Source organism: Zootoca vivipara, chromosome 1, assembly GCF_963506605.1.
Source record: "Zootoca vivipara chromosome 1, rZooViv1.1, whole genome shotgun sequence".
NCBI classification, from domain to species: domain Eukaryota; kingdom Metazoa; phylum Chordata; class Lepidosauria; order Squamata; family Lacertidae; genus Zootoca; species Zootoca vivipara.
The window spans coordinates 103,209,931-103,226,288 of NC_083276.1; the positions used below are offsets into that span (position 1 = coordinate 103,209,931).

The 16,358-nt window shown below is 40.8% G+C and overlaps 1 protein-coding gene across 4 annotated transcripts in view; it reads right to left on the minus strand.

The window, feature by feature from the left end:
* Positions 1-1,027: 1,027 nt before the first annotated feature.
* Positions 1,028-16,358, minus strand: part of CACNB4 (calcium voltage-gated channel auxiliary subunit beta 4) — a 135,689-nt gene continuing 120,358 nt past the window's right edge. For 2 of the 4 annotated variants that reach the window (XM_060279883.1, XM_035131616.2), the window contains 5 exons: positions 15,967-16,076; positions 14,821-14,972; positions 13,398-13,493; positions 12,311-12,496; positions 1,028-9,380 (listed from right to left, as the gene is read on the minus strand). In XM_060279883.1, the coding sequence (XP_060135866.1) occupies positions 9,120-9,380; positions 12,311-12,496; positions 13,398-13,493; positions 14,821-14,972; positions 15,967-16,076 (805 nt within the window). In that variant the 3' untranslated portion in view covers positions 1,028-9,119. Of the gene's footprint in view, positions 9,381-11,086; positions 11,364-12,310; positions 12,497-13,397; positions 13,494-14,820; positions 14,973-15,966; positions 16,077-16,358 lie in introns of those variants that run through there. The other 2 variants (XR_009558281.1, XM_060279888.1) reach the window with 2 other exon arrangements.

The following is a 16,358-nucleotide window of genomic DNA, read 5'->3' on the forward strand; positions in this document are numbered from 1 at the left end:
CATCTATATGCAGCCACTGGGAGAGATCATCAGGGGGTTTGGGCTGGGTGTCCATCAGTATGCTGATGATACCCAGCTCTACCTCTCTTTTAAATCAGAACCAGTGAAGGCGGTGAAGGTCCTGTGTGAGTGCTTGGAGGCGGTTGGAGGATGGATGGCGGCTAACAGATTGAGATTGAATCCTGACAAGACAGAAGTACTGTTTGTGGGGGACAGGAGGCGAGCGGGTGTGGAGGACTCCCTGGTCCTGAATGGGGTAACTGTGCCCCTGAAAGACCAGGTGCGCAGCCTGGGAGTCATTTTAGACTCACAGCTGTCCATGGAGGCACAGGTCAACTCCGTGTCCAGGGCAGCTGTTTATCAGCTCCATCTGGTACGCAGGCTGAGTCCCTACCTGCCCACTGACTGTCTCTCCAGAGTGGTGCATGCTCTAGTTATCTCTCGCTTGGACTACTGCAATGCGCTCTACGTGGGGCTACCTTTGAAGGTGACCCGGAAACTACAACTAATCCAGAATGCGGCAGCTAGACTGGTGACTGGGAGCGGCCGCCGAGATCACATAACACCGGTCCTAAAAGACCTACATTGGCTCCCAGTACGTTTCCGAGCACAATTCAAAGTGTTGGTGTTGACCTTTAAAGCCCTAAACGGCCTCGGTCCGGTATACCTGAAGGAGCGTCTCCACCCCCATCGTTCTGCCCGGACACTGAGGTCCAGCTCCGAGGGCCTTCTGGCGGTTCCCTCATTACGAGAAGCCAAGTTACAGGGAACCAGGCAGAGGGCCTTCTCGGTAGTGGCACCCACCCTGTGGAATGCCCTCCCACTAGAGGTCAAAGAGAACAATTACCAGACCTTTAGAAGGCATCTCAAGGCAGCCCTGTTTAGGGAAGCTTTTAATGTTTGATGGATTTCTGTATTTTAGAATTTCTGTTTTTTTTTTTTGGAAGCCGCCCAGAGTGGCTGGGGGAACCCGGCCAGATGGGCGGGGTATAAATAATAAATTATTATTATTATTATTATTATCAAGGCAGAGGGAAACAATCCATGTAACAAGGTAACTTTGATATACTCGATTCAATTGTTAGTGCAGCACCCCAATTGGCACAAATGCCCTGCCAGCAACAAGAATGCAACCAATGCATTTGTCTGCTTTTAAAATCTGTATGCAGATGTATGCTAAGGCCATCATATCAAGACAGCCCCACCCCCGGAAAAATATAGCCAACCCTCAAATGCTTTAAAATGGAAACAAGGTGGCACATTCTTAAAACACTCTTAAATACCTGTATATAGACTGATTGGTATAAGAAGCAGCGTAACAGGATCGTAATAAGGTCTTATGTTAAAAGCAGAAAATTATTCATGCAGCTCAATCCTTTGCATATTCCTATGGGCGTAATTCATACAATTCAGTGCTGCTTACTCCCAAAGTTACCGGTTAATGTGCACAGAATTGTAGCCATAGCCTTATTTATTTGGGTCTACATTAAGCTTTTTTTTAAAGAAAACCAATGTAGGGTGGAGGACGAAATAACGTAGGCTTTGAATGTTTACATAGGCTAAATCTGTAATAACCAGTGTTTTTCTTTTTTTTCTTTTAAACAGTGCATTTAAAGAAACACAATTTTTAAAAAGGCATTCACCCGAACTGAAAATGTGCTACTGTGCTATGGGCTCAATTCAGTCCGCTATGGGAACAGTGTTCGCATGCGGAGAGATCACCACCCCAGAACCTAACAGTGCTGGTTCCCTTTGCACATATGGAGGCAACACTAAGGGCCATTACAAGGGATGGACACCTCTGTGCTATACCTCTGGCTAGCCTTCCCAGCTCTGCTTGCCCAAAGAACGCATTCTCAGATCTTGCATTTCTTGGCCAGGTGGGAGATGTGGGATCTGCACCCATAATAAACTAGGTGAAGCCCAATGTAAACCGTTCCTTATCGGTGCTTCACTTTGCTATGAGTACGAATTAAGAAAACCACTGATAAAACACACCATAGTTATTTCTTGTGTAGGCATCGTCTGAGTGTGAACCAGTTGCAGGCACCAACAAGTAAAACTTAAGGAAGTTGGCACCATTCAGATAGCATTTTTACCAGACAGCATAACAAAAAAGACTGCCAAATGGACTAGTAGGCAAAAGTAATTTTGCAGTCTGAGACGATAATGCAGGTTTAGGATTCTTTCTACTGTGTGGATATTTCCTTTTTACTAGATTGTCAAAGAAGACTTGGGGGGAGGGGGGGAGTTCCCAAAAGGCTTTAAAACTAATTTATTTTCTTTCTGAAATGCTAAAAGCATAATCTCATTTACTAGGGAAAATACATTTGAGTGCCATTGCAGCGACCCACCATAAAATGCAAATATCTTCAAGCAGTTAAATGGTCTGGTCGATAATGTTACTAGAGAATAAAGAGCATTCTAGTCTAGATCTACATATTTCAGTGCATTCATGACAATTAATACTTTAATGAGGACATAAAAGGAACTTGTAAAACTTTTAAGAAATGCTTTTTCCTAATGCCTTCTCTTTCATGCAGATGAATAAGCAGTACATGTAACCAAGACATAAAAAGTATTGTAAAATGCTCCATTGGGCTATAGCATAAAATATGGCAGATCATGCTGCCAGTTAGGTGCCCAATACTGCAACAGTCACTCAGGCCGAACTCAATGAAACTGCAATGATATCCACACTTACTTGGCGTGTCCTGTTTACAACATGTAACTAGAGCAGAAATCACTACCAAAGGATTTGTGGGTGGCTGCCTCTGGGATGAATTTCAAAAAGAGAGAGAGAATTGGACGGCTTCATAGAGAAGAAGTCTATGAACGGCTACCAGCCAGGGTAGCAAAATGGAACATTCATGTTCAGAGGCAGTGTACCTCTGAAAACCACATGTTGTAGGGAAGCCCGTCACCTTCATGTCCTATCTGGCTTGCAAGAACAACTAAACATTGTAGGAAACCGAATGCAGGACTCAGCAAGGAAATTCTTACATTCTTAACGCCCTTGGACTTAACTTCTGGGTTAATTGCACAGGGCTGCACTTAACTCAGAGACCTGCACTCAGCATAATTCCCCTTGCAGGGAAACAGTGTCTGCAATTTCCTCCTTTCATGCTCCTTCAAAGTCCATTCTGGAAGGGCAGAGGACTCTCCAGAACAGAATGAGAAGACGCATGGCGGGCTACAAGGGAAAGGGGCAACTGGCAAATTTGCCTTCTCCATCCCTTCCTCCAGGAAGGGAGCTTCTGGTGGATCTGGATGCCTTCCATGAATGGAATCCCTTCCATTCATGGAGGGGACTTTCTGGATTCACTCCATAGCACTGAGGGCTAAGGTTGAGTTGATCAAAGACTACAGATATGTCCCTCACATTATGTTCTCTTGCCCTGTTCCTTGCTTTAGCTATTCAGCCATCTATTATAGAATCATAGAATCATAGAGTTGGAAGAGACCACAAGGGCCATCCAATCCAACCCCCTGCCAAGCAGGAAACAGGAAATCTATTAGCTGCCTGTTTCCAAACAGTGAAGTATTAACTCCACTTGCAGCCTTAGAAGAACCTTCCTCAGCAACTCTACTTTGGGCTGTACATTATACTTTAAAATCATTCATATTATGAATATTGAATGAACTTGGTTTTCAGACCCACACACCAAAGAGTTACTCAAGGGAGATAAATAACAGAAGGATTTTAGTCAATTTGCCCCAATGGCAAGCTAAACGTTTTGGGGGAAATTGCTTTTGAAACCTACTTTAACAGTGACTGTTGTAAAGAAAATAGAAGGGAAAAACTCAAACTTACATTTTAAACAGTTAATTTTTACGTTAAAAAGTAGGCATGCCGACTTCTAAAGAGTGATCCTGCTCTGTTTTCCTTCTAAAAACATAACTTGTAAATCTTTGAGTTGCAATTACAGGTTAGGTTTATTTGAATATTTCTAAAAATATAATTAATCCACATAGACTTTCTCCCTCAGGTTTATCAGGTTGTTGCTTTCACTTGTGAGAAACAGAAACAATTTGTGGGAAATGTTTCCATGTTGCTTGGTGAAGTGCAGGTTTTTATAACACGGAAAGCACAGTTTATAGTATTTGTTATGTGGCTGGATACGCCCCATGCAAGGGCGAAGGGACACAATGGAATGGTAATTGGAGCATTTGTGTGCTTTTTGGCAGAGCACTGAAAGGGAAAGCTCAGAGCCAAGAGGAACTGTAGAAGAAATGACGCTTTCAAATTGTCCTCCATATTTAAAATGTACAAATATTACACAATGCTACCATGCACTAGTTTCTATCCAAGTTGGTACTAATATAATTCAACTAATATTTTGCTCAGGCTTGAGATTCTTCCAGTGGTTTAAAAGCTGGTGAGCATAGTTGAAATTTAGAAGTTGGACAGTTTTACGGTTCTGATCAGCAGGATAATTGTGACCAGAAGGTGACAGAATGACAATAAATTGGCGTGTTTCAGGTTATTAGAGCTGAGAGATGTACAAGGCTTTTTCCCTTTTCTCTATCCTTTGCAGCAATTAGACATGGATGTGTCCAACTAATCAGTGTTTCCTGTTTTGTCTGACCCAGGAAAACCTGGTTAGGAGGTTTGGAACAAGCCAGGAAACACAGGGTTTGGAAGTGTCTTAAGATCCTGGCTTGTTCATAACCTGGTAACCACAGTTTCTGCAGTTCAGATGAAATGGGAAACTGTGATTAATTGGAGGGTTTCAGGTTTAAACTGCTATAAAGGGATGAGTGAAGGAGACATATGCACAGAGAAAATTATCATGCACATCTCAGCATTTTGGTATGTGGCCATTTTTAAGTTGTTTTTCTAGGTTTGAGAACACTGAACGTACTAACGCAAGGAGTCCTGTTTTTAAAATTCCAGAATGTAAAACGATAAATCTTTATAACAAAGCTAATTTACTTATACTGGGTAAAAGGCATGTATGCCATTGTAAGACATAGGTCTGACAGCAAGAAAAGTGCCATTTTAAAAAGCAAATAAACCAGAAAATGAAAACAAGTGTTCATTTGATACAAGGCAGCAAAATATCTGAAGTATTGAAATCACCAGTTATATAATTTTATAGTGAAAAGTATAGGCACACTTCCTAGGTTTGTAGCAAGACTGCTGAAAAAGGTCATTTTGATGAGGAAAACTTTCAAGTTTGCCTACAGTCCAGACCCATAAAAATCCATGTTTCCCTCCAGCCAGTTAGAAATAATCACACTATCAATAAACACCTATTTCCCAAAGGGCATTTCCAGACAATACTCTTTTGTGCAGCAACTGCACAGCTACTCATTTCCTTCAGGGTATCCTGATATTTTTTCTTAACAAAACCACTTCAGCTGTTGGCATATCTCATTTTCCTTGCACTCAAAGCACAGTGTTTTGTTGCAGGCAAAAACAAGATTCTTCCCCCAGCTAGCCCATCAATTACGATACCAAGTGCAGTATAGAATGTGGCAGAACAAGTTTCAGTGGCACAAACTGGACAGAGTCTTTAACAGGAGTAGTAATAAATAACAACTTCTCCATCTTCCAGATTTCCATCATTTCATGGATTTTTAAGAAAGTTTAAATTTTCTAAGTTACTCTCTTTTCTGGAGGTCCCGAGCTTCCTCTTTAACACCTCAATCAAAACAACATGTATACTGTACTCAGAAGTGTACTGTACTCCACTGTGTTGGGTAGGGCTTTCGTCCTAGTGTGTTCAGGATTGCAGCCTAAAGTGGCCTTTAAAAAGTATGTTTGTGCAAAGCTTCCCTCAAGGAAGAGCAATGAGTTAAAACCAAGGGAGGTTCAACTTCAAGCTTCCAGGACTAAGCCAGAAAAATGCACGGTACATTCTAAGTCTAGGTGATTCCTTTCAGAACTAACGTTTCTTATACATGCCTTATCTGTGCTAGGGATTATATAATATTGTAGTGAATTAAAGAGAATTGATCTAAATTCATATATATTCAATGGGATATACTTTTAACTTTTAACAGTTTTCGTAACATAGTTTGGTGTTTTAAACTTTGGATTGAAAGGTTATTTGCACTAATCCATAGATTCAGTTTATGTAGAGGAGTGCCACTATCATTATTATGGCATCTGAAGTCTCCACAGATGCACCACTCATGTAGAAGCTCCAGTTCATACAAAAACAGACACATTCCAGCCAGAGAACAAGCTCACTGGTAGCTTTGTGCAATACCAACAGTGAACTCTGTCACAATAGCTAGTAGTTTCAATAATCATATGGCTCTTTGAGACTGATTTTATAAATTCTATACTGTATATATAATTTAAACACACACACACAATTCACATTTCAGTCTAGGAATCAGGCATGTACATTATTTTCTATTTAGTTACTCCTGAAGAATTATCCCTAGCGAGTAAGAAGCTCTTGGGAATTATTTCAGCTTAGTCCTAGAAACTCAACTTTGCACAGACATAGTAACCACCCGATTCTTCCCTAGAGCCTCTTGATTTTGTACCATTTCCACTACATCAGTGCCACATGGCTAACCAGGGCTGCTCCAGATGTTGCTGAACTGCAATGCAAATCCCATCAGCCCCAGACAGCATGGTCAATGGCCAAGGATGATGGGAGTTGTAGTTCAACATCCGGAGGGCTATGGTTAGCCACCCTATCCTACAGCAAATTCTCACTACTTCTTGTACCTTTAGTGCCCCTCTTTTCTTTTCGAGTTTGTGTGTGCTTCCTGTCTCTAGTGCTGCAGCACACATCTCTCTTAAAAAGGGAGGTAAACAGCTACTCCTCAGCAGCTTTCCTTGTATGGAGCTGAGATTAGAAGAACCACAAATATTACACTCAGAATACCGCCCCCCCTTTTAAAACTGTCTGGAAAAGTCCTAAAATTTTGGTTTTTAATGTATTCCATACTGCCGCATTCCAATGGTTACTTTTACATTGTTAAAAGATTTGGAGAACATAAACATTTCCATTGCCCTATTATAAATATCCAAAGTTGTAGAGCACATGCTATTGTTAGGCAGAGTGAGGCACCTGCATCTGGCACCAGATACTGTGGGATGGAGGTGCCCTTGAACATTCTCCCTCAGCTCCCTGGGGGATCAGAATTATGTGCGCCAAATTACCAGTCATGCACCCCCTAAACTAGCAGTAGAGGATACTGTCACGTTGCCAGTGCCCACTCAGCTGGGAGGAACCATCCTGTTCTTTGCCTCAGCAAAATGTCTTTGGCCAACCTTCTTTGTGGATGCTATGATTTTTGGTCATTCATAGAGTGATTAATCTATAGAGCTTCTACATGTATGGGTGCCCCCACTCATTTCAATGAAGAACCAGCCCTGTACACACAAAGGACATGTGTGTGTGCGTGTGTGCGTGCGTGTGTGTGTGCAGAGCTTCGTTTTACACTTAAATGCATAAGGAGAACCAAACACAAGGAGAAACTCTGCATATGTACTGCAGCACAAATGGAATCTGGATCAAGATGGAAGACTGTAAGGTATGACATGGGGTTTTCGATGAAGTATTTTTTGCTGTATGTGAGAGGTGATGCATTCAGACCAGGAAAAAATAGCTTCAAATGTCATATTTTATAACACAATATAGAAAATTGTTTGTCATTCTCCAGAAAGCGCCTGAGAACAACAAGTCCTCAAATTTTAGGGGCGTCCTCATTAAAGCACCGCTCCTGAAGTGCTTCAGTTGGAATTATCTTCATTCATTTTTTTTTGTGCAAAACCGCCCTGATACTTATGGTCTGTTGACAAATCACTGAGCAATATGCTCTTAAATCTTTGGTAGGAAAAATGATGACACCATAGTTCTTCTGGATATATTAATACACACGTTTAAGCCCTAGTATGAATGCATCTTCTTTTTCCTCCCCGGGAGTGCAAGGCCAATTTGTTGTTGACCCAAGTAGAACATTAAGGTGGGTATGAGCTTTGTGCCTGATACAGATCATTAGTAGTGCTTAAGCATTGTTATAGCCAACGAAACGAACAATAACCAAATTCTCAAAAGTGTTCACATCTTCCAACAAGTGAACAAGCTCTGTTCACACCTTCACGAGACCTGGGTGCATGGAGGAGGGTATCAGGGCTCTACACATGTAAAACTGTACATGCAATTAGGGACTTGGATCGCACCAGAAGAGCCTTCAGCAAAACAGCCACACCTTATGCTGAGCATGTGATAGCCGAGGCAGGGCCAGCTAGCAAAATCCCACACATCCACTTCACACACTTTGAAAGTGTGATTGGGATTAAAGGAGCATGTTTTCAGGACAGTGAATGTGTGCCCATGTCCACCACCACCACCACATTAAAAATGGTTATGCGTCTTCACTCCTAGTTTATTTAAAGTTCCTGAAATAGTTTTATATTGTCATTAGCAAAATGCAAAAAAAGCAAACTCATCCCATACAGATCACTTTAAACTGGAAAGTAGTCTAACTGCTGCATTCGCTCATCGTTTTTGGCACTATTGACTGCTTACATTTGGATAATCTGAAATAAATACATTAAAATTGTTTTATTTTTACCCTTATTTATCTATCCATATAAATTCACCTTCCGATAAACGAGTTCTATAGCATTTATTTATTTATTTATTTTGCTTATAACGGTTTCATTATTCTTCATTATTTTAATTCTATTTTTAAACTGACCGCAACATGCTCAGGCTGACTTTCCAGTCAATTTCGCCCAAATTCCAACAGGAATTGGTTTTATAAATTGGTTCCAACTGGAACTGGTCATTTGGAATTTCCAGTGCAGGAAATCATTTTATATGCGCTTCAACAGGTAATCCTAAATTACAAACTGATGTGTCTAATAGTGTCTAATGAAGAGAAAAGATACTGATTCGAAAAATCAAATCTCTACACTGGAAATAAAACACATCTAAAGTGACTGGGCAAACTAACTTCTTCCTAAACATATGAAAGGCATGATCTGTATGTTTCACCCCTTTTTATATAGCATTAAACGGCGGCGGCCCGTAAGCATAGTAAAAACCATGCCGCAACTGCCGAATCAAGTTGATTCGTCTGGCCTAGCTATGTTATGGCAAGTTGGCAATGGACGAGTACCATTTCCCCCCAGGTTCTTGTATTCAAAGCCTATGTCGGGAATCATGGCTGTATCCTCCAGGAGACCCTCTGTTTCTGTGAGGTTTGTAGGAGTCCTGGTATGAGTCGGAGTACTCTTCTTCCACAAGCGGGTAATGATCTCGGCTGTGTTGGGAACTGGAAGACAAGCGGTTCCTGCTCTTCCGAGCTCTTTCGTTGTGGTAGTTTTCATCAGAGGTCATTAGGCTCCGTCGTTCAATTGGAGAGTTCTCAGTAGAATGATTGCTATGCCTCATTCGTTGGCTCTATAAATAGCAAAGAATTCAAGGTTGTTTTTTAAAAAAAACAACAACAAAGGGGTGTGGGGGGAGTAGGGAGAAACAATTTCATTTCGCTCCTTCTGAATTAGTTGCGTTCTTGTTCTGAGAGGGCCTTCAGAATCCATATGCTCCCATCATTCATTTAAGAGACATTTGGCTGCTATTTTGTATACTTGGGAATACAGTCTGGTTTCAAAGCTGATGTGAGAAAACAGTGGAGTGTGATGTCTTCTATACGACATTATTTTAAAACATTTGGCAGGGAGAAGGGATTCTCAACAGGAGGCTCAGGATTCAGGTTCAGGATACATTGCCTGATGAGGAATTTTAAGACTTGTATTTTTAGACTGTGATCTTTCGGAAATTCAAAATAAGACCTCCTCCAAAATGCAGCTCTTAAAAAAGCATATTGAGATATCCTTCCATTGCGGGCAATTCTAAAGTCGCCTACCTTTCTCCCATTGATGTACAATGTTTTATTTGTAACCCTTTCTTGTTCAGCATATACTAAATAGAGTTTACCCTTCCTTCAATTGCAATTCTCGTCCTATTCTTCATAGGCTTTATCAATTTTTTTTTTAAATTTCTGAACTATTTTACCCAAATGAAATTTAAGACCATCGGATATATGGAAAGTTTCGCTGGTGCTGTTTTCCCTCGGTTTAACGCTCCACACTGGATGGATTGAAGTGGGTAAAATAGCTAAGCTGTTATTTTTGTAGTCAATTCAATAGTCAGTAGCAGCTTATAGGCATACTGCAGGCATTATTATTTTTAAAGGTAGTCAGAGTACTTTCTTTGCAGAGATCATTAGCTTCCTTGGAAAACTATAATGAGTTCCCAGGGTCCTATGACAGGAAGCCACACTAGTCATCCTGGCTTGAAACTTGTTTAAATATGTAGAACACCCACACTCTTATTGTGGTCTGCCTAGAATTGAACCTCAGCCTCATGCAATCATACCCACTGTAGCAACCTCCCCTGTTAATTACTCAGAAGACCTTGAAATGCTGCTCCTGAAGTGTCCCAGCCCACTGTTAGCATGGATGAAGTTGACTCAGCATTTCAACAAAGTGGGCCCTTATCTAGACTCCCTTACACCTAGCTGAATCCTATTTAGACTGTGTCACCAGTCACTGCAACATATCTCGGATCGAGACATACTAGCTTAAGTATGTGTGTGTGTGTATTGCTATATCGAAAGCTCTCCAGAAGTTGATGACTGTCACTTATGACAACCAACTAGCAATGCATGGAAACACAGGGTGTTGAGTATACTGTATATATATATGCCTAAATGGTATGTGCCTAAATGATTTGCTTTGACCACATCCTTTTGGATTTGCATAGCATCAAAGTTCAAGAGAAGGGGCTTACCAACACAAAGACACTGGAAAATGAAGCATTTTAACATAAAAAGACAAGCATGTGTGCATGAAACTCAAACTCTTGCTTACACAGTCAACCAGTCACTAAGCAGAAACAACACCATGTGACACAGCTGGCCTTACAAAATCAAACATAAATTTGAAATTTAGATACTCACTTCGGCATACATGCATCCGGGGGGGGGGGGGGCAGCACTTCAATAGTGATATGAGTGCATTTTATGTTGTGAACCGCCCTGTGATCTTCAGATGAAGGGTGACATACAAATTTAATAAATAATAATAATTATATTAAGGGGAAAAGTGATTGCTGATCTAGTTTTCAAGAATGTTGCTAACTTGCTAAGCTCTTCAGCTGACATACAGTGGAAAGTGTACACATATCAAAAGCCACACAATGTGCCAAGCTCTTTAGTGAAATTGATCTCTGTGCACATCGTGGTCTTGCATTTACAAACATACAGAACTTGTACTGAAAAGACATATTTTTCTCCAAATTTAGTAAAGCACGTACTTCTCATTAAGGACTATTTACATGCCACGTTTGAAGTTTCAAAGGCCAGCCGTTTTTGAGCTATCCCTGTGGAAAAAAATGGTCAGAATCTTTTTATAATGGGAATAATATTTTATCCATCATTTAAAAAAAAATCAAACAGATGAATGAATTTTGCTAAGGTGTTGTCTCTGGGGAGAAACGAGGCAAATGGGAGAAAATGTCCGTATTATAACTTTTGTGAACTGGTCAACATAGAAAAATATATGTAAACTATTAAGCAAGCTTAACTATAGTAGCAGTTAGTGGTGTATATTTATATAACTCGCTTATCTTCTAAGAACGTTTTGTGCAGCTTTATCATACTAAAAATGCAAAGGTAATTATGTTCATTGCTCTTGATGTCTGCACAGTAGCATTAGCATCATAGATATTCTGTTGCATTCAAACAAAACTACCCAATGTGAAGTCTACTTAATTAACTGGATTTTCTTCTTATTCTCTTGACTAAGGCCAAATACATTACTCATTGACTGTAGCATGGTGATGACTTGTCTTTGGGAATGAGCCATCTCAGGCTGATCAGCTAGCTAAACAGGAACTTCCGTATCACTTGAACACACGACACTACTAGGACTGAACTGCAAGGAATGCATTTATGGATCAGCCCCAACTGGTTCTGTTTTGCTAATGTTTGCCAGTGAAGCATTTGCCACTGAAAACACACAATGAGAACACCCCCAAGCCCTGAATGGAGGACTTGAATTTGAATGTGGAGAGGTGTGCACACATTCTAGTCCCCACCCTTTCCAATATGAGATAATAATACTGTGCACGAAGTTACGGAAATACCCTCATTTGTAGGTGTGGGGCAGCTGTGGGGCTGCTGTTGTGCATGCATTTTTTTTAAAAAAAAATTATTTGCATTTACACAGGGTCCAATGTGTATGTGTGTGATAGATAGATATGAACGAACCACTTTATATATCATTATGAAGCTGATCTGCACTGCTGGCAAAAGCATGGATTCATACCTGTAATCCAGAGATTGCAGTAGGGTAAGGGGATAGTGCAGTAGAGCCTAGGTTTCTTCCAAGCAAAGGTGTCATGGGTGTGCTACTCGTGGTGTGTGTGGCACGCCAGTAGGCCTCAAGATATTCTGCCAAGTGTTCACAAGCATCTTCAAGCTGATTTTCATCCAGAATGACATCGAACATTTCCTGTTCATAAGAAAGCATGGCATCAAAGGCATCAAACTTTTCAGCTCTGAACAGCTAGACAATGGAGGGTGATAGCCAACATAGTGGGCTCATTGATTTCAATAGGTCCAACCCCAGAGTATATGACTTAGTTGAATATCACCCAGAAGTCTTTGCAACACTGTCAACTTTGACAGTTTTCATTTGTTCCTCTCGCCCGTTTCGGTCTCCACCACTAAAAAGCATCTCCCACCTTTTCATAGCCTCAGAGTCCATCACAAACCAGGGTGGGAAAAGACTGTCTGGACACAAGTTTGCAAGTGAAAATTATTCATTTATAGGAAAACTGGGGTGGGGGAGATTCCATTATTCAATTCAAATGTTTTGATTGCAAATGGATTGTTGCTAAACTGCACAACATAATGCGCAAGTATATGGCACACGATTAATGCTTCCTTTTGACCTTAATTTATTTCAGCAGCAGGCATGGGTTTTCCCTTCCTTTCAGCTCAACAAGCACAAATCACTGGAAAATGATTCGGTGACAGAAATGCAATACACTGGACCTCGTAACGTAAACCTGAGAGGGCTTTTATTCTACTGGTGCCAATTTCTCTAGTACTGGGTGGAAAAGAAGTGGGTTGCTACTGTTGCTACTGTAACCCTAGATGCCTTAGCACATCACTAAGCATGATGAACAATGTGAGGAGGTGGAATGATGAGTGCTTCTCTTCGTGAGACTTGTGACCTCTCTTCTAACACATTCAGGATCTGATCACCTGCTATTCATAGCCCGTTCAGTAAGGACGGGTACCGTCGTTAAAACAATGTTACATCAATACAACAGCTTTTGCTAATGTGTGAATTGATGTGTCATGAAAAATGGGCACCAAGTGAAAATCTTTCCCGGTCCTTTACTTACTGGAGGACATTGTGCAAGTTTATCTGCTGCAACCAACTGGACATTCAGGTGTTTGCTTTGTGACTTTCCTCTTGATTTGATCAGTCGCTGCAGGACCTGAAAGAAGAGAAAACAAGCATCAGACTACTTTCAGACTGCATAGCAAGGAGGTAAATTTTGGAGGCATATCAGCTTCCACATATTAAACTACGGTTTGTGAAGTCACTGTGTGAGTGGCTATTGTATGCTGTATTGTATTGTATTGTATTGTATTGTATTGTGTTGTATTGTATTGTATGTGGTATGGACAGCTGAGTGCACCTGTCAGATCTATAGGGAATATGTGGTCCTCCAGGTGCTGCTGTTCGACTCCAGTTCCCATCAGTCCCAGCACGCATGGCCATTGGTCAGGGATGATGGGAGTTGCAGTCCAACAACATCTGGAGGGTGCTTTTGCTAGCAAATGAAAAGATACATTCAAATGTTAGTGGGAAACATGTCAAGTACGTAGGGATAAAGTAATGCTTCCTCATGGCAACAATTCCTTATAGGTTTTAAATGATTGTAAGTTACTTAACTATTTTGGATCAGCCCAATTGCATGGATACCCACCATGCTAGCAACCCCTAAGGATGGGCTACATTGGTAAGCAGCTTACAAACATAATTCCAGTGTAGAGTCAGAAGTATTTTTCATTAGCCTCCTGGTTGGGTACTATAATGTTTGAATGGGCCACAGCTCTTGTCCTAGAAAAGGCAAAATCAAGAAAGAAAGGAAAAGGTGGGATAAAGACATATGGACCTGAAAAAAGGAACCGAAATGGCTGTCCCAACCATCATTAGCAGCAAAAATTCTGTTTCTCTGGCCTGATTAGGAGCTCACATCTCCACAGTTATCTGGAAAGCCCACTTCACATAGTGATCAAGGCTCTGCCAGGCACAAGCAGAATGCAAGGTCAGCAGAGGCGTTTTTGTGGGACCAGAAGGGAGGTGAACATCCTATGGCACTCAATGGCTGCACACGATCAGCAAGATTCTGGTGACACACAAAAGTTTAGGTCAAGATTCAACGAAGTTGTTTCATGTGCAGAAACACAGAAATGGGACTTCACCCCCTCCCCCTAACCCTTGAAACACCCTAAATCCACTTTGGAGAGGTGGGGGAACCCCCTGAATATGTTTATAGCGTGTGCAGGAGGCACGCAGGGAGAAAGGTGTGCAAATATCCTGTTGTGCAAGTGGACTTCATTCCCTGAATGCACACCCTACTTAGTGCTACATTAACTTCCTCAATGTATGTTTTAAAGGGGGAAATTAGCATAAAAAGGAGAAGCGTTCTTTCGGGAAGAATATGAAGTGTATTCAAGATGAAATATTTTAAAGAGAAAGCTATAAATTTGTGCACACACACACACACACACACACACACACACAACGTATGTTACCTTTGGAGATGACACTTTAACATGGACAATAATCGGTGCTAAGGATGTTTTAATAAGTTGTGCTGGGTGGTTGATTGTATCTGCATCTAGAACAACCAGCTGTAAGGATCTTGCCAATTCGAAAATACGCTCAATTTCACTCTGCACTTCCGCTGCAAAATGAAAAATGAAGATACCATCATCGACGTGTTCCAAAACCAGGTTGAAATAACTGAATTTGCCATTTCAAAACCTGCGGCCCCATGTCATTTTTATTTATTTATTTTAAATTGGTTTTTACTGAATATTTTATCGTGTTGCAAAACAAACAAACAAGGAAAAGCAGCTAGAAATATAACTAGACCCTGGAAAGGCCCATCAGGAGCGAACATAGACCACTGGTACCAAAATATATGGGAAACAACCCTACTACCCTACTAAAAAAGTTAACCAACAAACTTAACTGGCATGGGGCCTAGCAAAGTTTCACCCCTGTGTGGCTCCCCTTTATCATATATGCAGTCCAACAAGACAATGATCTATCCACCACAGCAGCATACAAATCAATAGGGCTAATCTGACCCAACAACCCCTTCCTGCCTCACACATACATACATACAAACAAACAAACCACACTGCAACCAACCAAGCTCTGGACCCTCCAGTCTCTCGCAATGCCATTTTTATTTATCAGTTCTAGTGCCCCTGTGCTTGAAGTTAGGAATGCCTTTGACACATTCTTCATAAAATTGCCATATATCTTATTATTATTTATGTTATTCATTATTTATTTCTATACCACCCTTCATCCAAAGATCACAAGGCGGTTTACAATATAAAAGTTCATACATTTTACACTGTTGTGAACAAACCCACCATAACATTTCACTTTTTCTTGCAACTTCTCAAGCTGATGCTAAGCATACACTTACATAGTAAACACGAAGCTTTGCTTGCTAGTACTTGAGAGGTGACAATATGGTCTTAATCCCCTATACAGAGCTTTAGAAAACCCTTTTTAAAAAATAGTAGCCAGCCTGTGGCAGAGGCAAGCAAGATTTGTGCATTCTCCCTCAGAAGGGCAATAAAGGAAGTAGGGCAACTGGACACCTGTAAAAACAAACAAACAAAAACCTCTCACAAGTGTCACTTCTACTAAGGTCTTACCTAAACTGGACCTGGTGTTTGACCGCTCAATTATTGCCCTCTTGCTTGGATTATTTAGAACAGACCTCTTAGCAAGAGAAATGTCAGCTGTCACTCTAGTTATTGATATCCTACAAAGAAAAACAGAGGAGAGTATAAAATAACTCCGGTCAAGGTTTCAGAATAAAAATTGTGGTGTATTGCCATTTACATTGTAAACTTTACGTTATGTACTAGAAAAACCAGGCATGCCAGCTGCTGCTTATCCACGAATTAAAGTGTTGGTGAGGCAGACAAGTCAAAATTCTAATAGGTGACTTCTGTTACAGTAGATCTTTATGTATGGAAGACCATGCACAACAACAACAACAACAACAATTTATTATTCATACCCCGCCCATGAAAACAAAACA